The sequence below is a fragment of the Colletotrichum fioriniae genome (genome assembly GCF_027942845.1).
Source record: "Colletotrichum fioriniae strain IMI 355084 chromosome Unknown scaffold_4, whole genome shotgun sequence".
In the NCBI taxonomy this organism is placed as follows: Eukaryota; Fungi; Ascomycota; class Sordariomycetes; order Glomerellales; family Glomerellaceae; genus Colletotrichum; species Colletotrichum fioriniae.
This window is the reverse complement of record NW_027076840.1, coordinates 348,644-367,097: the sequence shown is the minus strand read 5'-3', so window position 1 is coordinate 367,097 and position 18,454 is coordinate 348,644. Positions and strand designations below refer to the sequence as shown.

Below are 18,454 nucleotides of genomic sequence, written 5' to 3'. Positions count from 1 at the left end.
TCGCCTTGTCGACAGTCAATGTCATTGACGGTTGGGGGGGAAGTGTTCGTAGACGACCGGAGGACAGCCCGCACAGTCTTGAACACTGTCTCTGGATCGGGCACGGCGGATAGTGCGTGCAATTAGACAGTCTCTGTGCATCTTCTCGTTGGTCTCTCGTCTTGTTTATCCAAATGGTCCGTGTGATGCTTGATCGTGTCAATCAATGCCACACTGTCTGGCCTGTCGGTGGAGATGGGTGCAGGGACAGGCAGAGTGAGGTGCAGTTGACCAAGGGGGACGAAGGTGGGGGAGAAAGCTCCAAGTGGCGTAAAGATACCATGTCCTAGTCTACGTACTCCATACCGCTCTGCTCCATGTGCTCCATACCTAAGGTACGGATACCTCCTTGCCCTGAAGACAAACCACATGACCTGGGCTTCCTGGGGCTTCCAACCTGATGTTCTGACAATGAATTACCTAAGGCAGGAGACAAAGTCTCAGGTATCTTTTCCACCATCCATCCCGACCAACACGTGTGTCAGCGGGGGAAGATGCTGACATAAGACAGGAACGGGCAGTACTATGGCCTATGCGTTCTCGTAATTAATTACTATCCCGTACCTTAGTCTGCAGGTGAGGTAAGGTACCTCACCCTCAGGCAACCGCAAGTACTCTCTCTGTACGGAGTATTCGTACCTTTTCTCTCTACACACCTTTGCGTCTCATCTCAATACGTCCATTTCACTCTCTTTCTCAATCGCCTTCTTCATCTTGTCTGCCACAATTCATCCATGAGCTTGATTGACACTTGCCATCACTAGTCATTGCCGTATAAAACTCGTCATCACTTGACGAGCAGCTGCGACTACCACAGTAAGAAAGGGGGAAGGGAGTCTCTACTTTGTACTCCTTGACTTCTCGGGCTCTGGAGCATCGCGCCAACTCTCATCTTACCAATCGTCTAGTGAGCACTAAGTAAGAGCCGGACTTGTCAACTCGACCCGGCAACTAACTAAGCCGTCCGCGCCCGTCCCCCTCTCAGAAAACATTTTTGCCCCTCTCTCTGCGCTCTATCCTGTTGTTTTAGCTTCAACAAGATGCTTCTTCCACGCCCAGAGAAACCAGTTGTAGTGTACTCCGTACAGAGTAGCGTCTGATGTCTGCGCAAGTGCAACGCGGCAAATTACACGCCGCAGCGGCATAAACACCCAGACCCTGTAGCTTGTGTCTGGTGCAAGCTCATCCGAAGTTTCTTCCTACGCTTCATTTCATCTTTGCCCGTCACAGACAATGGACAAGACACGCTCACTCGCACACAGTTCTCGGTACAAACAGTAACACTCATCCACGCAGCACAGACTTCAGCTACCGTCGCCTGTCCGGATCAGATGATGCCATTGGGATCGTCGAGACTGTCTGGCTTGACCTGCCCCGCCTGTCTCGTTGTCTCCTGTTCTGCAATTCTGCCCTCCACAACCTGAACCACTTCTTCAACTGCCCTCTCGTCACTACCCCTTCCGGCTTCGGGTTGAGTCGAGTCAAGCCGATACACTGCCTGTCCCTTTCGGTCACATTCTCGCCATTTTTCAAGAGCCCCTTCGAAGCCGACGGGATGCTGTCCGTCTGCCCGTCAAAGTGCCGACTCTCTTCTCTAAATCACCGCTCGATTGTGTAGTTATGCCATGCTCATCTCGTTTTCTACGCTGCCTCAGTTCTACCATTCTTTGTACAGTGTACTACTGCTCCTCTTATGGCTGGCAGCGCGTTGACTTGTCATTCTGTAATGTCTTGTTCTCGTCCCTTTGGCGGTTCGTCACTGCCCTGTCATTCGGTCTGTCAGTCGTTGGCCTTGTCACGGACGGTACAAACTCCCTGGCCTTGACAAGTGCCATCGTTCATCACCGAGAGGCCTCGCCCGCGTAGTCAACGGAGACACGTCCAAGTCCACGCCTGCCGGGCCTATCTTCAGCCCAGAGCAGGGGAGTCGAGTCCAAAGTTTTTAGTGTGGCACCAACTGACATGGGGGCGTCGTCCAAACCCAGGGACGCAAAGACGCTTCATGGACCAGGGGTCGGGACTGACGCCGGGGCCGGGGGGCCAGGATTCTGAACCAGGGGGTGTGGGATGAGATGGGATGGGTTGCGAATGGGACGTGTGGATGCCCGGTGGATGTAAAGGGTTCACTCTCAATTCAGGTTCGCTCAGGTGGGTGCAACCATCCTACCACCCTGCTCCTGTCCGTCCTGTGTCCTCCTCGCCCTCGCACTCACTCACGCACTCACTCATACTCCAAAGCTGGAGTCGGAGGCTCGGAGGAGCCCAGCTGCTGATGCCGCTGCTCACTGCACAAATCCCCCAATGTCACTCAAATCCATCCTCGACATGTAGTGTAGTTTCCTCCCCCCCTCTCTCTCTCACTCGCGCAGGCGCTGTGCTGACATGGATACACCCTCATCCACACATCGGCTCTCCTCTCACTTTAACTCTCACCCTCACAGCCTGCTTGTCCCCTCGCTCCGCCGGCCACGTCCGCTTCTCCCGCGGCACCTCATCCTCATCCTCATCCTAAGGCCCAAGGTTTGGTCTGGGTCTACCTGCATAGCTTAGCACAGTCTATCAGTATGGATACACAGTCTGTGCCTTATGCACAAGTGACCGCGGCTCGAGCCCTGTCCTGTCCTGTCCTGTCCTTTCCTGTCTCTCCGCTGCTTTGCTTACCTTACCTTACCTTACCTTACCTTACCTTACCTTACCTTAGCTTTGCTGGCTTGCCTTGTCCGCCCTGCCCTGGCCCCTAGAGACCCTCCATGACCCTCCCCTTTCTCTTCCCTCCCAGGGCCCGAGAGTCAAGAGAGTTGACCCCCTTGCTCCCTTGGTCTCCCGATACCTCCACCCAAATATGATCTTCTCACTGCCAAGGGGGGGTACCCGGTGGACGACGAGAGAGGGCCCCCCTTCTTGCTGCTCGCCCATGCCCTGCCGCCACCCCAGCGCCTACCTACACAGTACCGCGCGACTTACACCCACGTCGGCTTGCACACGCACACACGCTCAGCGCTCGCTCTGTGATGATGGGTCGACAAGACACATCAATACATCTTCCGCCTCTCACCCCCCTCCTCTCCCGTCACTCCTTCTTCCCACTCCTCCTGTCATTGTTTTTTGTGCCCTTTCTCTCTAGTCAAGCCTCGTCTGTGCGCCTACAGGCCCTTGCCTAGACAGATCGACTATCTCGCCCTCAAGACCTTGGAGGACTTGAGCAGACCTTGCTGTCTCACCTCTGCGCGGCCCTGCCTGACCCTTCCTCATCCCGCTTGTCGTTCCCCATTCGATCTAAAAGCAGACAAGCTCCTCTCGATCTGCTGTTCCGATTCCCGCGCCTCTCTCACACCCACGTTCTCTCTTCACATCTCTCTTAATATCACCAGGCTCTCAGCCCTCTAACCTCAGTCACTCTTTCACTCAAATCTCTGGTCAGAAGACTTGATCCTGCGGCGTCTAAACACTGCCGGGAACATAATACGCATGCCTATCCCCGTTACTACACTGGTTCTACACTCGCTCTGCACACATTCGTTACCATCGCCATCGTGTTAACCACCGAGCCCCCCCGTTGAACGGTATACCCTCGAGCTTGGCCAACTTTGTCACACCAGCAGTTATGGCGTTCTACCCAAACTACCAGACCGCGTCAGCATACGATTATGGCTTTAGCACTCCTTTTCCCGGAGCCCCTCTGTATCAGAATGATTACATGGAAATGCTACGACAGCAGCAGGCGATGATGAGCCGGGGCCTGTTCCCAGCAGCCGGGGGAAAGGCTACCGAATCCAAACCGAGACTTGCCAAGGACGAAGTCGACAAGCTTGAGAGGGAATTCCAGAAGAACAACAAGCCCAACAGCAGCTTGAAGAAGCAGCTCGCCGAAGAGATGAGAGTAGACATTGCGAGGATTAATGTACTTTTCCCCTTCAGCCTGGATTCCTGAAATACATCCACTGACAGGTTATAGAACTGGTTCCAGAATCGGCGAGCAAAGGCGAAGCAGGAGAAGAGGACACAGGAAAATGAGGCTCGCCGCAAGTCTGAACAGGCTACCGAGACGTCTACCAGCTCCGAGACTATCAAGGAGTCCTTCCATGACCACGATGACGATCTTCGCCCGTCCGCTGCTCCATTCCCACCCGTTCACGTATCAACCGACGTGTCGTCTGTTAGCGAAGCATCACCTTCGGAAGGCACCCAAACCCCAGAGCCGACGTATGAGCAGCCACAGGTCGTTACGCAAGAGCCGGAATCAGAGTACGCCTCGCCCGACTCATCCAACTCTTTCCAGCACCAGGATCTCAACATCGGCTACTCTCTCGGCCCCGAACAATTCTATTCTGGCCAAACACCCTGCGACTTCTCGGCATCTATGCCTTCAGAGGCCATCCAACAAACACCTAACCACTTGACTCTTTCGATTCCCAACCAATACTTGACGACACAGCTTCCCGAGTCAACGAGTGCCTCTTCGTTCTCGTCTTACCACCTAAGCGCAAGCGACATGGACGAGTCTTTCGCTTCTTTCCCCCACGGCATGACTAGCCCAATTCCGATCAACGTCAAGCAGGAGCAAATGCAAAGCGAGGATCTCGACAAGTTTGATCAGTTCTCTCCCCAGTCAATGTCACGGTCCCCTCCCGAAATCTCCACACCAGACTTCCGTTTCAAGTCCGGTTCAACCATCGACATTGCCAGCAGAAGAAACTCCAAGAGGCCCGCTGCCCTCGTCAGCTGCGTGCGCAGCCAGTCCTACAACTTCTCTGGTCCGAAGACCGGCATCGAGATGCCCAGACGCATGGAGGCACCTAGCCCGATGCGCCGCGTTGCATCTGCTACAGGAAACTTCCCGAGGGGAATCCAAAAGCCGACCGGTTCAGGCCCGAGATCGCCAATGTACTTCGATCGTGCCCAGGAGAACCTCCTCTTGCAAATGGCCTCAAGGTCACCGATATCGCGAAGCCCAGCAGCGCCACCAACCCCAAACACACCAATTGTCCCCAGCCAACAAGCTCTACGTGAGACCACCGTCTCATCCATGTCCTCGGCCGAGGATGACAAGAGCTACAGCATGCAAAACAGCCTGACAGTACCGCAGTATGCCATGGACCCTACCATGAGGACCCCGCCGGACACCCCCGGCATGATGACGACGATGCCGAACTCTCTGTTTCCCGCTTTCGACTACAACGTTTCTGACGAGCCGCTGTCGACTCCAAGCTTTGGCAGTTTCGATCAGGAGTTCCCCAACATGTCGTCGAGCGTACCCAGCTATGTCGCACACGGTTGCGCAAGCCAGCCAGTCACACCTTCGTTCCCTCCCAGCAACATGGGACCGGCATTCTACTCATCGTACGGCGGTGGCAACACCGAGTACAACTGGTCGGATGCCTCATCCGTCTCAGTCAAGCCGTCACCTGAGCAATCACGGTCAAGACAGTTTCAGTTCACCAACATGACTGCACAAGATTTCCACGGGGAATGAGGTGTCGTTCACAGCGTGGCTTGAACTCTACATCGGCCTTGCAGAGTAGAGTTTTAAGGGGTTCGATTTGTCATCACAGCAGTCAAAAAAAAAACTTGCTCACCATGTATACTTGGCGCTGTACAACTACCAAGGTTTTCTACTGCGTGGATTTTCACTTTGTACATACAGCGATTTGCTTTATCATTGGGCCATCGGCGCTTCACCGGGGAACAACCTTACACTTGGACTACACGGGTCCTCCTTTTCCTTACTTTTTTTTGTTTATCTCTCTTCGTCTGCAGCAACGATTTTCCTTTCTCATGATACCTACTGCATACACCAAAGAAACAAATCTCTTTACCTAATGTAATGATATACATACGGCTTATGTCCTGCTGGCGGCGGCGCTGTTTGTGGCTGGAGAGGGTGGGGGGAAGAGGAAAAAAAGGGACCTGGATACCCCATTGGAAGCACAGGACAGGTGGCGGAAGGGTTCGAGGTTACGCGTCTTCAGATGCGTTGGGTCAACATATGCCTGCCCTCAACCTCCAGGCGTTCGCGCCAGCGTGAGGGGAAGAACGCGACCCTGCGTGGATGTCACAGAACAGGTCAGCACGTATAGGATTGCAAAGTTCGAGGTGCAGGATGGGGTGGTCGGAACGGGATGGGCTTGGATAGACGGATGGGTGGTATGGGAAGGATAGGATAGGGCGTTCATTCTGCCAGCGATCTATCTACAGCTTCAGGTTAGGGAGGTCCAAAATCAAAAAAGTATTTGCCGCACAGTCCACCGGGCACCCCGTTCACTCTGGTGAACATCAGATGGAATCGCTTGCCCGGTGTAGTCCCCACCCACACCGAGGGTATCGCGCCTTCCCATCAGTGTCGTATGGTATATAAGGGGTCAGAAGTGCCCGTCCTTTCGCCCACCGGACGCGGTGGGACACAGAACGTCGACGGGCGTTTAGCCGCAGTAGCCGAGCGGGTTGTAGTCCAGCTGGTAGAAACTTGAATCTTGAGACAGAACTGCCTTGATAGTGATGGTTTCATAGGAGCTCGAACCTCGCAGGTTCGAGCTCTGAACTTTTGCATTTTTGACCCATTGACCATTTGTCATTTTCACGTATCTAGTCGGTACATTGCTCAAGAATGATTCCTTTTTGTCAAATAAGTGTTTGGGGGTGAGTTATGGATGATGAGGGTGATTGCACCATAGTAGAATTGCATCGCGATGCCCGGCGTGGTGTTGTTTACTTTTCTGGGTGGGATGGGGCATCCCGCGGCAACGGCAGGTCACGTTACTTCCATGGGTGAATATACGCTGGCAGTATCTTATCTATCGAATAACCGCGACTGAACCGGGAACACGACAGGCTGAATGAAAGCAATTGAGCATACCTAGATATAGTTCGCGCATTTCCCACCGCTTACCTATTCATGTACTGATATCGTGAGTCCCGCCTGCGCTTGAGTAGGTAAGCCAGCGCATTTGACGTCTATGCCTATTCCTACCCTGCTTATGGGCCTAAGACTTCCAGATTACATATCATTGATATTGAACACGGTTACTCTTATGTTCTGGCTCTTGTCACATGCTTTGAGATAAATGTCCAGAGTCCTACAGTCGCAACTAAGCGCATCTGACGTTGGGGGAATGTAAGGTGAAGTGAGGTGAAGTCGCAGCAGAGTTCCATTGAAGAACACCGGCCCCACTCTTCCGAAAGTCAATTGGGCCAATGGCACCCGAGCGGTCATTTTGCGAGGAAGGTCCCTCCCCCTTCGGCATTGGGTTTTTGGGGAAAGCGGTTCGTGTGGGGAAGGAGACAATGTCAAACCTCCCGTCGCTGCCCACTGCGCTGCAGGAATGCGTCTGATCTGCAACGTCTTTCTTCGATACGTCTCTTCTTCTTTTTAATTCTCCGAAACAAAGACAAGGCTTGGTTTTTGACTTCACATTGAGTTTAAGATATATCCACATTCCTTCGCTCGCTCTTTGTTCGACCACATGGTCCGAGGAATGCGGGCGATACTCGCATTCCAATCGCTTTCCACGTCTGGCACGCGGATACACGAAGACCAGGCTACAAAAACCACGTTTTGGCTAAGCTTATCCGCCCCGGATACCACGTTGAAAACAAGACACACACACACACACAGCCTTCCGTATTCCGCATTCCGTTCGCCGCTGGAACGCTGGAACTCCTTTTCCCCTCGCGCCATTTGGGCAAGGACCAAGGTACTCACTCGGACTTGGTTATCGGAGACATCAAGAACCCCGAGCTAAGACCAATCAAGGTAAGCCAAGGTGGAGGATCGTTCATTCAACATTCCCAATCGCCCCCGAACCTGCCAATCTCGCTCTCTGTCTCGTCCCAGGGACACCCCAGGTTCTTCCCCCGCTCCCCGCATCAACCTCCACCGGCTTTCTGTCACGTCGACAATCGACTGGATTTCCTCTGCCGTTCACCACAGCCGGCATCCACTGCTACCCACGCGGAGATGGCCCTAGTCGGTGGCAGCAACTCCGAAAGAGGGCATCATTACCACTCGATGGGGAGTTGCTAGACCGCTTCTGGTGCGATCACCCTCTTCATATCTGCTTTGCTGATGCGGAGAGGAGGAAGCACCCGGAGTTGTCCCGTCTATGGACAACAAAAGTCCTGGTTGTCGACTCGCATCGGCCCCAGGCCGCGGGGCCCAAGTAATGCCTCACGTCTTGGTTACTTACTTGGGGCGATGACGGAGGGCCGGCAACCTTGCGAACGTCTCTTATTCGATCTCCATTAGCTATTCCCCTCGCCATGTAGAGAAGCGAATCGTGTCGGTCCGATAGACCCCAGTTTCTGATTACCGTCCAACCTTGTCGAGCGAAATCTCGTGGCCATGTTTTGCTAATGGGGCAGGACGGCGTAGTACCTTAGTAGACGATGTCCTTCGACATGAAGAGGTCGCGGTATAAAGAGGGTTCTAAGGTCCCTGATGGCCGATCTCCCCTTTTGCCGACACCTAGGCCACAGCCGGATCAATATCAGCTTCTAAAGAGAATGGCTTTCTTTGTGTACTTTCTGGCTACGGCCCTGTACCTGTCCGCGCCGGTGTGGTCCGCCGCTATCCGTGGTAGAGACAACGGTCCCGTTGTCAGTGTAAAGAATGGCTCTTACGCAGGCATTCACAGCGCAGAGTATGGCCAGGACTTTTTTCTTGGAATGCCATACGCCAAGGTACGTGGCTGTAAACTTCGTTTAATGACGACATACTGAACATTCTAGACTCCTGAACGATTCCGCATCGCCCAAGGCCTAGACTCAACATGGAACGGCACGCATACAGCCACGGAGTACCCAAAGCACTGCGTTGGTTATGGCTCTGACATGATTGGCTACGAGTCTTCGGAGGACTGCCTGTATCTCAATGTTGTTCGCCCGGCCGGTATCGCTCCCGACGCGCAGCTTCCCGTAGCTGTGTGGATCCACGGCGGCGGTCTGGTGAGTTCTTTCGCCGGATCCTCGTGAGAACCACTGCTGACAGTGACAAGTACATGGGCGGATCAGCAGACAGACGATACAACCTCTCCTTCATCGTCGAGAATAGTGTCAAGCAGGGTACTCCCCTCGTTGCGGTCAGCTTGAACTATCGTCTATCCGTCTTTGGCTTCCCCGGTGGCAAAGAGGCCCTTGATGCTGGCGCGACCAACTTGGGTTTCAGAGACCAGCGCTTGGCTCTGCATTGGGTCAACGAAAATATTGCTAGCTTTGGCGGCGCCGCCGACAAGGTTGTCATCTTTGGTGAAAGCTCGGGTGCTGAGAGTGTTGCTGGGCAAGTGCTAGCCTACAACGGTAAGCTGACACCATTCGGATGCGAGATATACTTTGCAACTGACATTATCAAGGACGCGACGACGGCCTCTTCAGAGGCGCGGCTGCGCAGTCCGGCTTCGGAGGGCTCATCCCCCGCATGGTCGGCGGCTTCAATTCCACTGCCTACCAGACCAACTACGACCTCTTCGTCGGCAACATCTCCTCTTGTGCCTCCACCGTCGGCACTCAGGAGTCGATAGAGTGCCTACGTACAGCACCTCTGGAGGAGTTCAATGCCGTGCTGAACGCAACCACGTCACCCTTCAGCTTCATTCCCATGAAAGATGGCGACTTCCTTGCAGACTTTGCGACGTCGCAGCTCGAACGCGGAGACTTTGTAAAGGTCCCCATTCTGATCGGATCCAACTCTGATGAAGGTTCTGCATTCGGCCAGGGAAGGGGCCCGAACGGCGGACCGATCAATACTGATGAGGACATGGCGTTCGCCGTACGCAGCATCATGGCTCCTGATGTCGAGGAGACTACAGGCCAAAGCATCGAGGAGCTTGTTGATGAGGCATTGGCCCTATACCCCGATGACCAAGCCGTCGGTATTCCGAGCTTGCAGACGTGGCCACACATCATCCAGCCAGGCGAGGAGATTGCCGTAGCTCGGGGCCTGCAGCAGAGACGCGGCGGGGCTTTCTTCGGGGACATGTATGTCCCAATGACTTTCCGGTATGCTTGGCATGTGTATGCTAACATTCAGACAGGTTCTTCGGCTTCCTTCGCCGCAGGGCCAACATCATATGGTCCCAAAACGGCGTGCCGTCTTACGCATACCGCTTCGACGTTACCGTGAATGGAGTACCAGAGTTCATTGGCGCGACTCACTTCCAGGAGGTAAGTTTGTTGCTTGTGACGTGGCGAAGATATTCGCGGTTCGTCAGCTGTTGTGCAAAGACTAACCCCCACTCAGGTCGCATTCGTATTCAACAACCTCAACGGCCTTGGCTACGACGTAAACCCTTTTGGAGGCAACAGCACGAGCTACACTGAGAAGGCCACCGCGCTCTCAAAGACCATGTCCGCAGCGTGGGTCAATTTCTTCGTCTCTCTCGATCCCAATGGTGCTCCGGGTCTGGGTGAGTGGCCTGCCTACTCGACGGAAGGAGGTGCACCTGGTAGCGACGTGGTGTTTGGTCTCAACGGCACTGTGTTGGAGACGGACGACTGGCGGGCGGACGGTATGAGTTGGATGGTTGAGCACGGGCTCGACATCTTTGGGAATTGAGTTTTCTCTAGCTCGTACGACGCGTTCAGAGCGTGTTGGATAAGCTAAGGTACATACTGTGTAAACATATTCAGACCTTATCTGCCTGGCGATATGTACATAGGCGATTTAGTTCGTTCGTTCAAGTATATTCTATACGGACAACTCCACCTCCCAAGTTAACAACAGCCAATCAAATAACCCAGTCTTGAGAGTAAGACCTGGAACTGCCTCAACAGACCATAAGTTCCTGATGTCCTGCATCGGAAGGAATGGGCAGTAGGATCCTTTGAATCTTTTGATCAACTTAAACTTCGCATAGGCTAACCGAGACTTTTTGCGGCGCATAAGAGAGAACTAACGTACATCTGAACACTATACCCAGTTTCAATGAAACATTATAAAGTCTAAGAGGTCCCGCTATAAGCGAGCAAGAGGGTGGAGTTTTCCGCCCGGGAGTTATACGTTCGTTGGTTGGAGGAGCAAAACGATGTCTTACAGTCCCCGTCACCTACCTTAGACCGCGGCTATGCCCGCTCTCGACCTAGTTGCCCGACGAAATTAATAATCGACAATCACACTTTTCATGTAAGTACCTTAAGGTAAGGCAATGTTGAAACCCTGCCTCCATTCATCAGTTTTGTCATCTAGAGGAATATCGTGGCCTGACGTTCGCCCACTTTTTTCTCTTCTGCCCCCCCTGTCGCAGCCCTAGGCCGTGCCACATTGCCCGGGCGAAGGCGGCTCGGGTCGATCCTTGAAGATCTGGGGGTAGGGGAGGGGAAGGGGGTTGTGCATGATGCTAGAATGAAATTCTGCATCAACACGAAGTCGCATTTCTCCGGCCTCTTTGATGGAAATTGTTGTGCTGTCGTGGGAAGCCACGGTCGGAGGCACGGAATTGGATAGGACGGTGTAGCTTGATAGACGCTTCACTGAGCTTTGACTGTTTGGATACTTCATCATACTGCCTCGATTTGCATTGATTATGTTAAGTCTTAATCTGCATGCGTTGCGTTGGCTCTCAACGGGACTTATACCATCTGAGTCTCCTCGGTCTTTCCGTATAATACCCACCCCGTCGGAAGGATTCGTGTTTCCATCACAAAGTTAAGGCACTCATTCCTCCCGCCCCCATCATCAACACCCCATATGCCCGGCGGAGTCCTTCGCCCCACTGGTACAAAAGTATAAACGAACCCAGCCCTATGCCTTCCAGACCAATCGCCCACCCTGGAGACAACCGCAGTAGGAAGCTGGTGTCTTTCTCTCTCTCTCTGGCGATCGTCTGATATTGCCAAGAAACAATTGGGAACCTCGAGAGTGCAGAATGTCATGATCTGGAGTCCGCAGTGTTTCTTGGCGCTTACATTTGTCTCTGCTAAGCCTTGTCCACTTGACGATGTGTTGAGAATACTATTACCTAAAAGTCGAGTTGTCACTTTTTTGCCCGGCGTGTAAGAGGCGAAATCAATGTAGGCAGGGCTGGGCAGGGCTGAAGATGTACGGGAAGTCGTCAAGAACTATTGATCTAGCTATCATGAAGTATCCACAGGCTCAGATTCCTATACGAGACGAAGAGTGAAGTGTAGATGACCAGCGTCTAGTCTTGCAAGCCTCTGGGATATATAAACACGTCTTCTTCCCTCTATTTTCATAACCTCTCTCCCTCATCAACTCACAACAACAACTACTACTTCTTCAGATCAAACTTCAGAGTTCCAAACTCCAACTCAGTTTTCAACTTTCAACAGAACCACTTTCCAAAATGCTCATCACCAACATCCTCACCGCCGCCACCACGGCCTGCGCCATCTTCGCCCCCGCCGCCGCGGCCTACGACATGAGAGTCAAGAAGTACGGCAAGACGGACTGCTCCTCGTCCGGCGGCGGCAACCTGGACTGGAACGCCAACGAGTGCCACGCCCTCTACAGCACCGACTGGGGCATGAAGGTCATTGACTATGACACCAAGTGCAAAAGTAAGACAACACAGCCCTTGAACCCGGGAACAAAGAGAGAAACACAAATATCTAACCACAACTATGGAAATAGTGAGAGGATACAACAACGGAAACTGCCGAGGCAGTGCGGTTACTGCTTTCAGCACCAGGCAGTGCCATTCTTTGAAGGGTGTTTGGTCCGTTCGTGTTGAGTGCGAGTGATGGGTTGCAGGTTATAGGGCACATGTAACTAAGACTTGACCGCGGAAGGAGAAGATGGATGGGGATACTTGTTACGGCATTAGAGTGAAGGGCACATAGACTTCGCACACACAAGAAGCCGTTTTTAAAAACTAGTGCCATCTGTTAGGTGTTCAGTGGTCAGAATTTCTGTGAGTTGAGGAACAATCAATGGCTTAGACTCTGCATTCTCTCAGACTAAGAAGTTAGTATCACTGGGTACATAATCTGCCGTGAAATAAATTGAACAACTTATTTTATACATCGCGGAGGAAGTGACCATTCTGATTAGTTTGTTGTTGCCTAGCTTCGCGAGTGATCCCTGATCTTGATGAGATTATAACGTGTAAGTCTGGTCCGTAAGGTATGCGTGCCGACACCTTTTGGAAGCTCGATTCTTCTCTGACTCAATCGTAATGCATCATCATTGAACTACGCGTTGGTGTGACTTGATCTTTCTATATCGACAAACAGCCCAAAACAGGCAAGACAGGGCCATCAACTCCAAGAAAATTACAGCCAGTATCCCGCTCCATCGAACTTGACTGAGAAACGTGCCGGGTGATATTACACCGTTGCGCCCAAACGATAAGCCCGTCGCTGGGTGTCCCAAGTGATCTAAGTACCAGAAGTATTTTGGGTCATTTATACAGTCTCCTACAGTAACCGGTCGGAAGCCCTTCTGCAGGAACCCATCTAGTAGATCACCGATGCTGTGATTAGTCTCTTTCCGAACTCCTCGTATTGGAATGAGAAAAGAATCTCGCCCAGGGTCTGCCGCTTGTAGTCTTTCAAGAAGAAGCGTAGTCTCCGTGTTGTTACTCATGTCCCCTAGTCTACCATCCCAAAGTACCAATCGCTGGCCATTTATCGTCAGCTTTTCGACGCAGCCGTTCCGTACTGTGCAATCGATCGGGGACGACCAAATGTACTGTGGTCGAAGACCTTCAGAGAGAGATGAGGCCCCGAGAACCGTGGAAATCTTCTGGCGGGCTTTGAGCAGGTCGTCGTGTTCCACGCCGCTGTGAGGATGACGACTCGAGGTGCTGAATCCAATCAGATGCCCATTTTCGTGCAGCCTCTGTACTGCAGATTCGCCGCCGTCGTCTTGTATGACATCCGCGGTCCATGGAGCGCTACGGAGGAAAAAGGAAGCTTGTGCATTTCGCTGGGAAAACAGCGCCAGGACATCGTCTTTTATTGTCCACGATTCGTCGTCAAATGTAAATGCTACCGTGCCTGGAATCTTCAATCCAAGTTAGATTTCGGTGTGGCTGCTGTATAGAATGCCTACGTTACCTACTGTACATTTGCGGATGACCTGGCCGTGTTTTGACAAGATACGGAGACTCATCTTGGTCTTTGTGCTGATCCCGATACGCCCATGAGCAAAATCGGAGTTTTGGATCAGGAAACCACGAACTCTTGGGAAAATGCATTTGAGCGAGAGGCCTCAGAGGCGGGTTTGCCCCCGTTCACTTGTCACCACCTCCTTACCCCCATCCCTTCGGCATTGCTCGCGGCAGAATATCTGTATTATTGCCCAAGCAGCAGTAACTGATCCCAGCTCACACGTGTTTTGTAATTCTCTCCGTTGTCGCCATGTTGTGTTGCATCCCACGCGGCAGCATCGCTTGGCCACGTCCCCCCTCTATGCCGGCCCGAAACTCTAAATAAATGAAGTAAGCCCTGAGATGATGGGTTCCAGACTGTTCACTGGCCACCGCGGATAAGCTTACGGATCCCGGTCTACTGTGTAGGGGTCCAGTGTAACCTCCGTTGCCACGCCGGTGGCTGGGCGCCCCGACTTGCTTGTTAATACCTGCCGTAAAAAGGATGAACCCGAAACCGTCACTTGCATTTTTCAGCTTGGACTGCAGGAGGCTAGAAGACTGTGATATTCTTGTACACGGCAATGCCGTTGTTCGATGGCGAAATGGCAGGGGATTAGGCGCCAAAACTTTCTGGTTCTGTCTTCTGACTCCGCTGCTTTTCTCAGACTGGGTGGCGGGTAGATTGTTTTCTGCTTGGCTGCTTTTCTCAGAATGAGTGGCGGGTAGAGTGTTATCTGCTTGATCGGCTTCTTTCCTCTTTTGGATCCAAGACAAATCTCTATACGTTTTCGTAAACATTCTTCCGGAAAGTATAGCATGAGCGTAGATTGTTTGATTTACTGTCTAAGAAGTCGTATCCACTACCGCAGACACCATCACCTTGTCAACCAACTCTGACTCCTCAGTGTAAGCAATCCAATTACAGAAGCCCAACAGACAAATGTGAAGTTGGCAACCGTAGAGAAACAAGAATACTGCAGTTTCTTCCTCAATCTTGAGTACGAACCCTCGGTCCTTAGTACCCGAGTCTCGTCCGACTCTTTGACGTCCCCTCCGACAGCCATGTCACTCTCGCTCTCATGAAGAGCATCCGCCAACAACAGAGTACTGAACCAAGTGGCAAAGACGACGAGACAACCCAGATTCATAAATGTAACCCACGGAGAGAAGTAGAAGCCCCGTAGCCACGAAATCACAATACTCAAGTATGAAAAGTTGGCAAACCCCGCGCAGAAAATCATCAGCATGGGATGATAGTCCGGCGTTCGGGCATTCACCTCTCTCCTGCCGCCTTGTTTCTCCAGGTCCCGAGGCAGCAGCAGCAGCTCGGGCTCGCTCGAACACGGACGAGCAAAGCACCGAGTGAAGAACCTTGCCGCATCGCGAAAGGCTAGACGAACAAGCCCGAGCATCCAATAGGTATGGTTGCTCCTCTCCCAGCGAACGTACATGAGGAAAGCCTTGACAAACGTCTCTGGCGCGACTGTGTATCCAACAGCATTGCTCTGATACTTGAGACGCCAGCCATCACGTAAAAGTCCCATCGTGAGCTGGACGTCCTCGCCATGCCTCATCGGACGCCCGAGGAATCTCGTGTCCACAAGAGCTTTGGTGTGCGGTAGGATGGCGTCTCTGCGAAACGCGGAGATGGCGCCTGGGAGAATGGTGATGAACCCGTGTTTCGACTGCGCCGCTCGCGGGATGTTGCCGGTCTGTTCAAAGAGGCAGTCAAGGATGCGAGGGATGAAGCTATCCCATCCTTGAGATTGGATGTTGAAGACGGAGAGGTGTCCGGCGACGCCCCCAACGTCGCTGTCGAGGACTAAGGGGCTCACCAAGTTCCGGAGAGTATGCTTGTCGAGAATGGTATCGGAATCCAGAGTCACGAGTATTTCGTTGTTGGCCACTTCAAAAGCTGTGAGCATAGCCTGGCGTTTTCCACGGTTGATCTCGTGCCGGATTGTTGTATATTGAGGTGAAGATTTTGGTGGAAGTGCGTGTTGTATGTGAGACCAGGTATCATCCGTCGAGCCGTCGTCAACGACAATGATATGGGCCTTGTCTCTAGGATAGTCTGAGGATAGCACGGAGGATATTGAGTTTCTCACAAACTCCGACTCGTTGTATGCGGGAATGATAACGTTGATGAATGGCAGTCGGTCATTGTCCTTGAGCCCCTGGATGGGTTCATAGTCAGCCCACCGCGCAACGACGACTAAGAAGTTACACAGGAGGATGCAAGAAATGAGTTGTAGGATAATTTCGTAGGAGCTTAGTTGAGACTTCGACTTTACTGCAATATACTGAAAAGTCACAAACGTAAAAATCGTGCCCAAGGCAACCAGGCGGCCAACGGTCGCCCGAAAACATGAGGCCGTCATCCTCGCTTTGTGAGTTGCTTTGCGAATCGCAGAATACAACTTCAATCTCGCAAAATTTGATCTAACAGCAGCTTTCAAAGTTTTGTCACCTTGTGTCTTTTGCACTGCGAAAAACGTCGTCCCCTTTAGGAAGTCTTCCGAAGCGGGGACTCCGTGAATCTGGACCCTTCTGATATCCCCTCAGTACCGGTTGCCACTCTTGATCGACATATAGTGGAAACATAACCCGGCATGCAGGTGGTCAGGGATAGCATCACGAACTAGACGGACCCTTAGATGCGACAACATGAATCGTTAAACCACTTCACCGCCATCTTCTTTTGCCGCCGTTGACGGCGGTGTGGGGGGGGGGGGGGGGGGGGGATACTGCGTGGTACGACGTTGAGGTGATCCAGAACAGCGTTCTTGAAACGGCGACAGTGACCTCCTTTATCGCGCGAGACAAAAGTATAATCTGAAAAGAGAAAGTGGCCTAGACTTGGGTGGTTGCTTTTCCGTTCTTTACCTTATGTAGTCGTGGCCAACACGAAAGTCCTGACTTAATCGAGACAAGCAGCTTCTTCTCTACAGCCCAAACAGTCTGTAGACAAACCTTTACACAAAATGGCCCAATCCTTATCAACAAGTCTAATGGCATGTCTGCTCCTTCTTTCAGTCGGAGTGGATAGCCACACGCTCATGCAGAACCCCATTCCCTTCCCAAGTCAACTCCGGGACAACGGCCCAGTAGCCAACGATGGATCAGACTGGCCATGTAAGGGCGAAGTGGATTACGATTGGTCCGGCGTAGCCAACATCTGGGAAAGGGGCTCAAAGCAGTACTTGCAGTAAGTCAACCATTTGGACAGGTTGCTACTTGAAGTACGCGTGTTGACGACTTACACAGAGCCATGGGAGGCGCTTCCCACGGCGGCGGCTCGTGCCAAATCTCAGTGACAAGGGACCTCAAGCCCACAAGGAAGAGCCAATGGAGGGTCATCCACTCCATCGAGGGCGGGTGTCCGATTCGCAACCTCACAGAGGTCAACTACGGAGACTCGCCCACAGTCGTCCTGCCCAGCCTCTACAACTTCACCGTCCCGGACTGGCTGCCCGTGGGACCGGCCGTTATGGCGTGGACATGGTACGGCCGCTGGAGCGTTCCCGAAATGTTTATGAACTGCGCTCCCATAGTGGTTCTGGGCCAGGAGACGAACGCAGACGTCACCGAACAGGAGCGGGCGGCAAAGTTTGATCAGGCACCCCTCGTGTTCGAGGCAAATAACGGCAACGGCTGCTGGACACAGAACAAAGGCAGCTGTGTGAAGTTTCCCAACCCGGGCGAGTCTCTCGTGATCAACGAGGAATGTCCCCTGTACGAGGAAACCATGTTTACGGGAAAGTGCGGACCTGAGAGGAGTCTGGGCAACCTTTGGAGCTGGCCGTCACAATGGGCCATCTTCAGTGGCGGTGCCGTTGCCGTTGCTCTTGTTCTCGGAGCCATGCGCGTTGCTAGGACTTGGCGCGGAAGGCAGAAATACGCGCATCGTAAGCTTGTAACTGAGGATGTCTAAGTTTTTCGACCGAAGCTTCGAGCCGTCTGGTGCCGTTTGCCGTGGGCACGTGTAGGAGCACTAAGTTAAATGTTGGGAAGATTCTAGAAGCAATATCATGACATCAAGCTTGCAAACGTCTCTATCCGCTCTTGTATGAGTATGAAGTCCTCTCTGACACATACGGTAATTACATAAGTTGAGCCTTTCGGCATGAGCTATGCCTGAACTTTCCCTCAACGTATAAGGCCATCTGCAATTGAGTTCAAGAGACGCGAGCCTTGTGTAAGTGACCACCAAAGGGTAGCTATTCCCACAATTTCTGGTTGATGTTGTACACCGAGTGACTAACTATATACCTTCTTTTATGACAGTTACGCATGACTCGGAGTAGTTGGAACCATGTGTGATGGCTGGTTGGGTTGAAGGGTCAACGGCGTTGAAGCCGTCGCGTCATGTT

The 18,454-nt window shown here is 52.6% G+C and overlaps 5 protein-coding genes across 5 annotated transcripts; 4 read left to right on the top strand and 1 right to left on the bottom strand.

Moving 5' to 3' along the window:
• Positions 1-3,643: 3,643 nt before the first annotated feature.
• On the top strand, positions 3,644-5,512 carry N0V96_003968 (uncharacterized protein; the record flags this gene model as incomplete). The annotated part of the gene is made up of 2 exons (XM_053188031.2): positions 3,644-3,940; positions 3,995-5,512. 2 exons carry the CDS (start codon positions 3,644-3,646, stop codon positions 5,510-5,512), a joined length of 1,815 nt encoding a protein of 604 aa, XP_053053993.1.
• A 3,026-nt stretch (positions 5,513-8,538) lies between these two features.
• On the top strand, positions 8,539-10,585 carry N0V96_003967 (uncharacterized protein; the record flags this gene model as incomplete). Its single annotated transcript, XM_053188030.1, has 6 exons — positions 8,539-8,715; positions 8,764-8,979; positions 9,030-9,330; positions 9,384-10,008; positions 10,065-10,194; positions 10,271-10,585. The coding sequence occupies 6 exons, from the start codon at positions 8,539-8,541 to the stop codon at positions 10,583-10,585; spliced, it is 1,764 nt and encodes a 587-aa protein (XP_053053992.1).
• Positions 10,586-12,332: 1,747 nt separating this feature from the next.
• N0V96_003966 (uncharacterized protein) lies at positions 12,333-12,729 on the top strand (the record flags this gene model as incomplete). The annotated part of the gene is made up of 2 exons (XM_053188029.1): positions 12,333-12,546; positions 12,620-12,729. The coding sequence occupies 2 exons, from the start codon at positions 12,333-12,335 to the stop codon at positions 12,727-12,729; spliced, it is 324 nt and encodes a 107-aa protein (XP_053053991.1).
• Positions 12,730-15,354: 2,625 nt separating this feature from the next.
• On the bottom strand, positions 15,355-16,462 carry N0V96_003965 (uncharacterized protein; the record flags this gene model as incomplete). Its single annotated transcript, XM_065756984.1, has 3 exons — positions 15,355-15,379; positions 15,531-16,258; positions 16,376-16,462. The coding sequence occupies 3 exons, from the start codon at positions 16,460-16,462 to the stop codon at positions 15,355-15,357; spliced, it is 840 nt and encodes a 279-aa protein (XP_065614197.1).
• A 603-nt stretch (positions 16,463-17,065) lies between these two features.
• On the top strand, positions 17,066-18,015 carry N0V96_003964 (uncharacterized protein; the record flags this gene model as incomplete). Its single annotated transcript, XM_053188028.1, has 2 exons — positions 17,066-17,289; positions 17,349-18,015. The coding sequence occupies 2 exons, from the start codon at positions 17,066-17,068 to the stop codon at positions 18,013-18,015; spliced, it is 891 nt and encodes a 296-aa protein (XP_053053990.1).
• Positions 18,016-18,454: the final 439 nt, after the last annotated feature.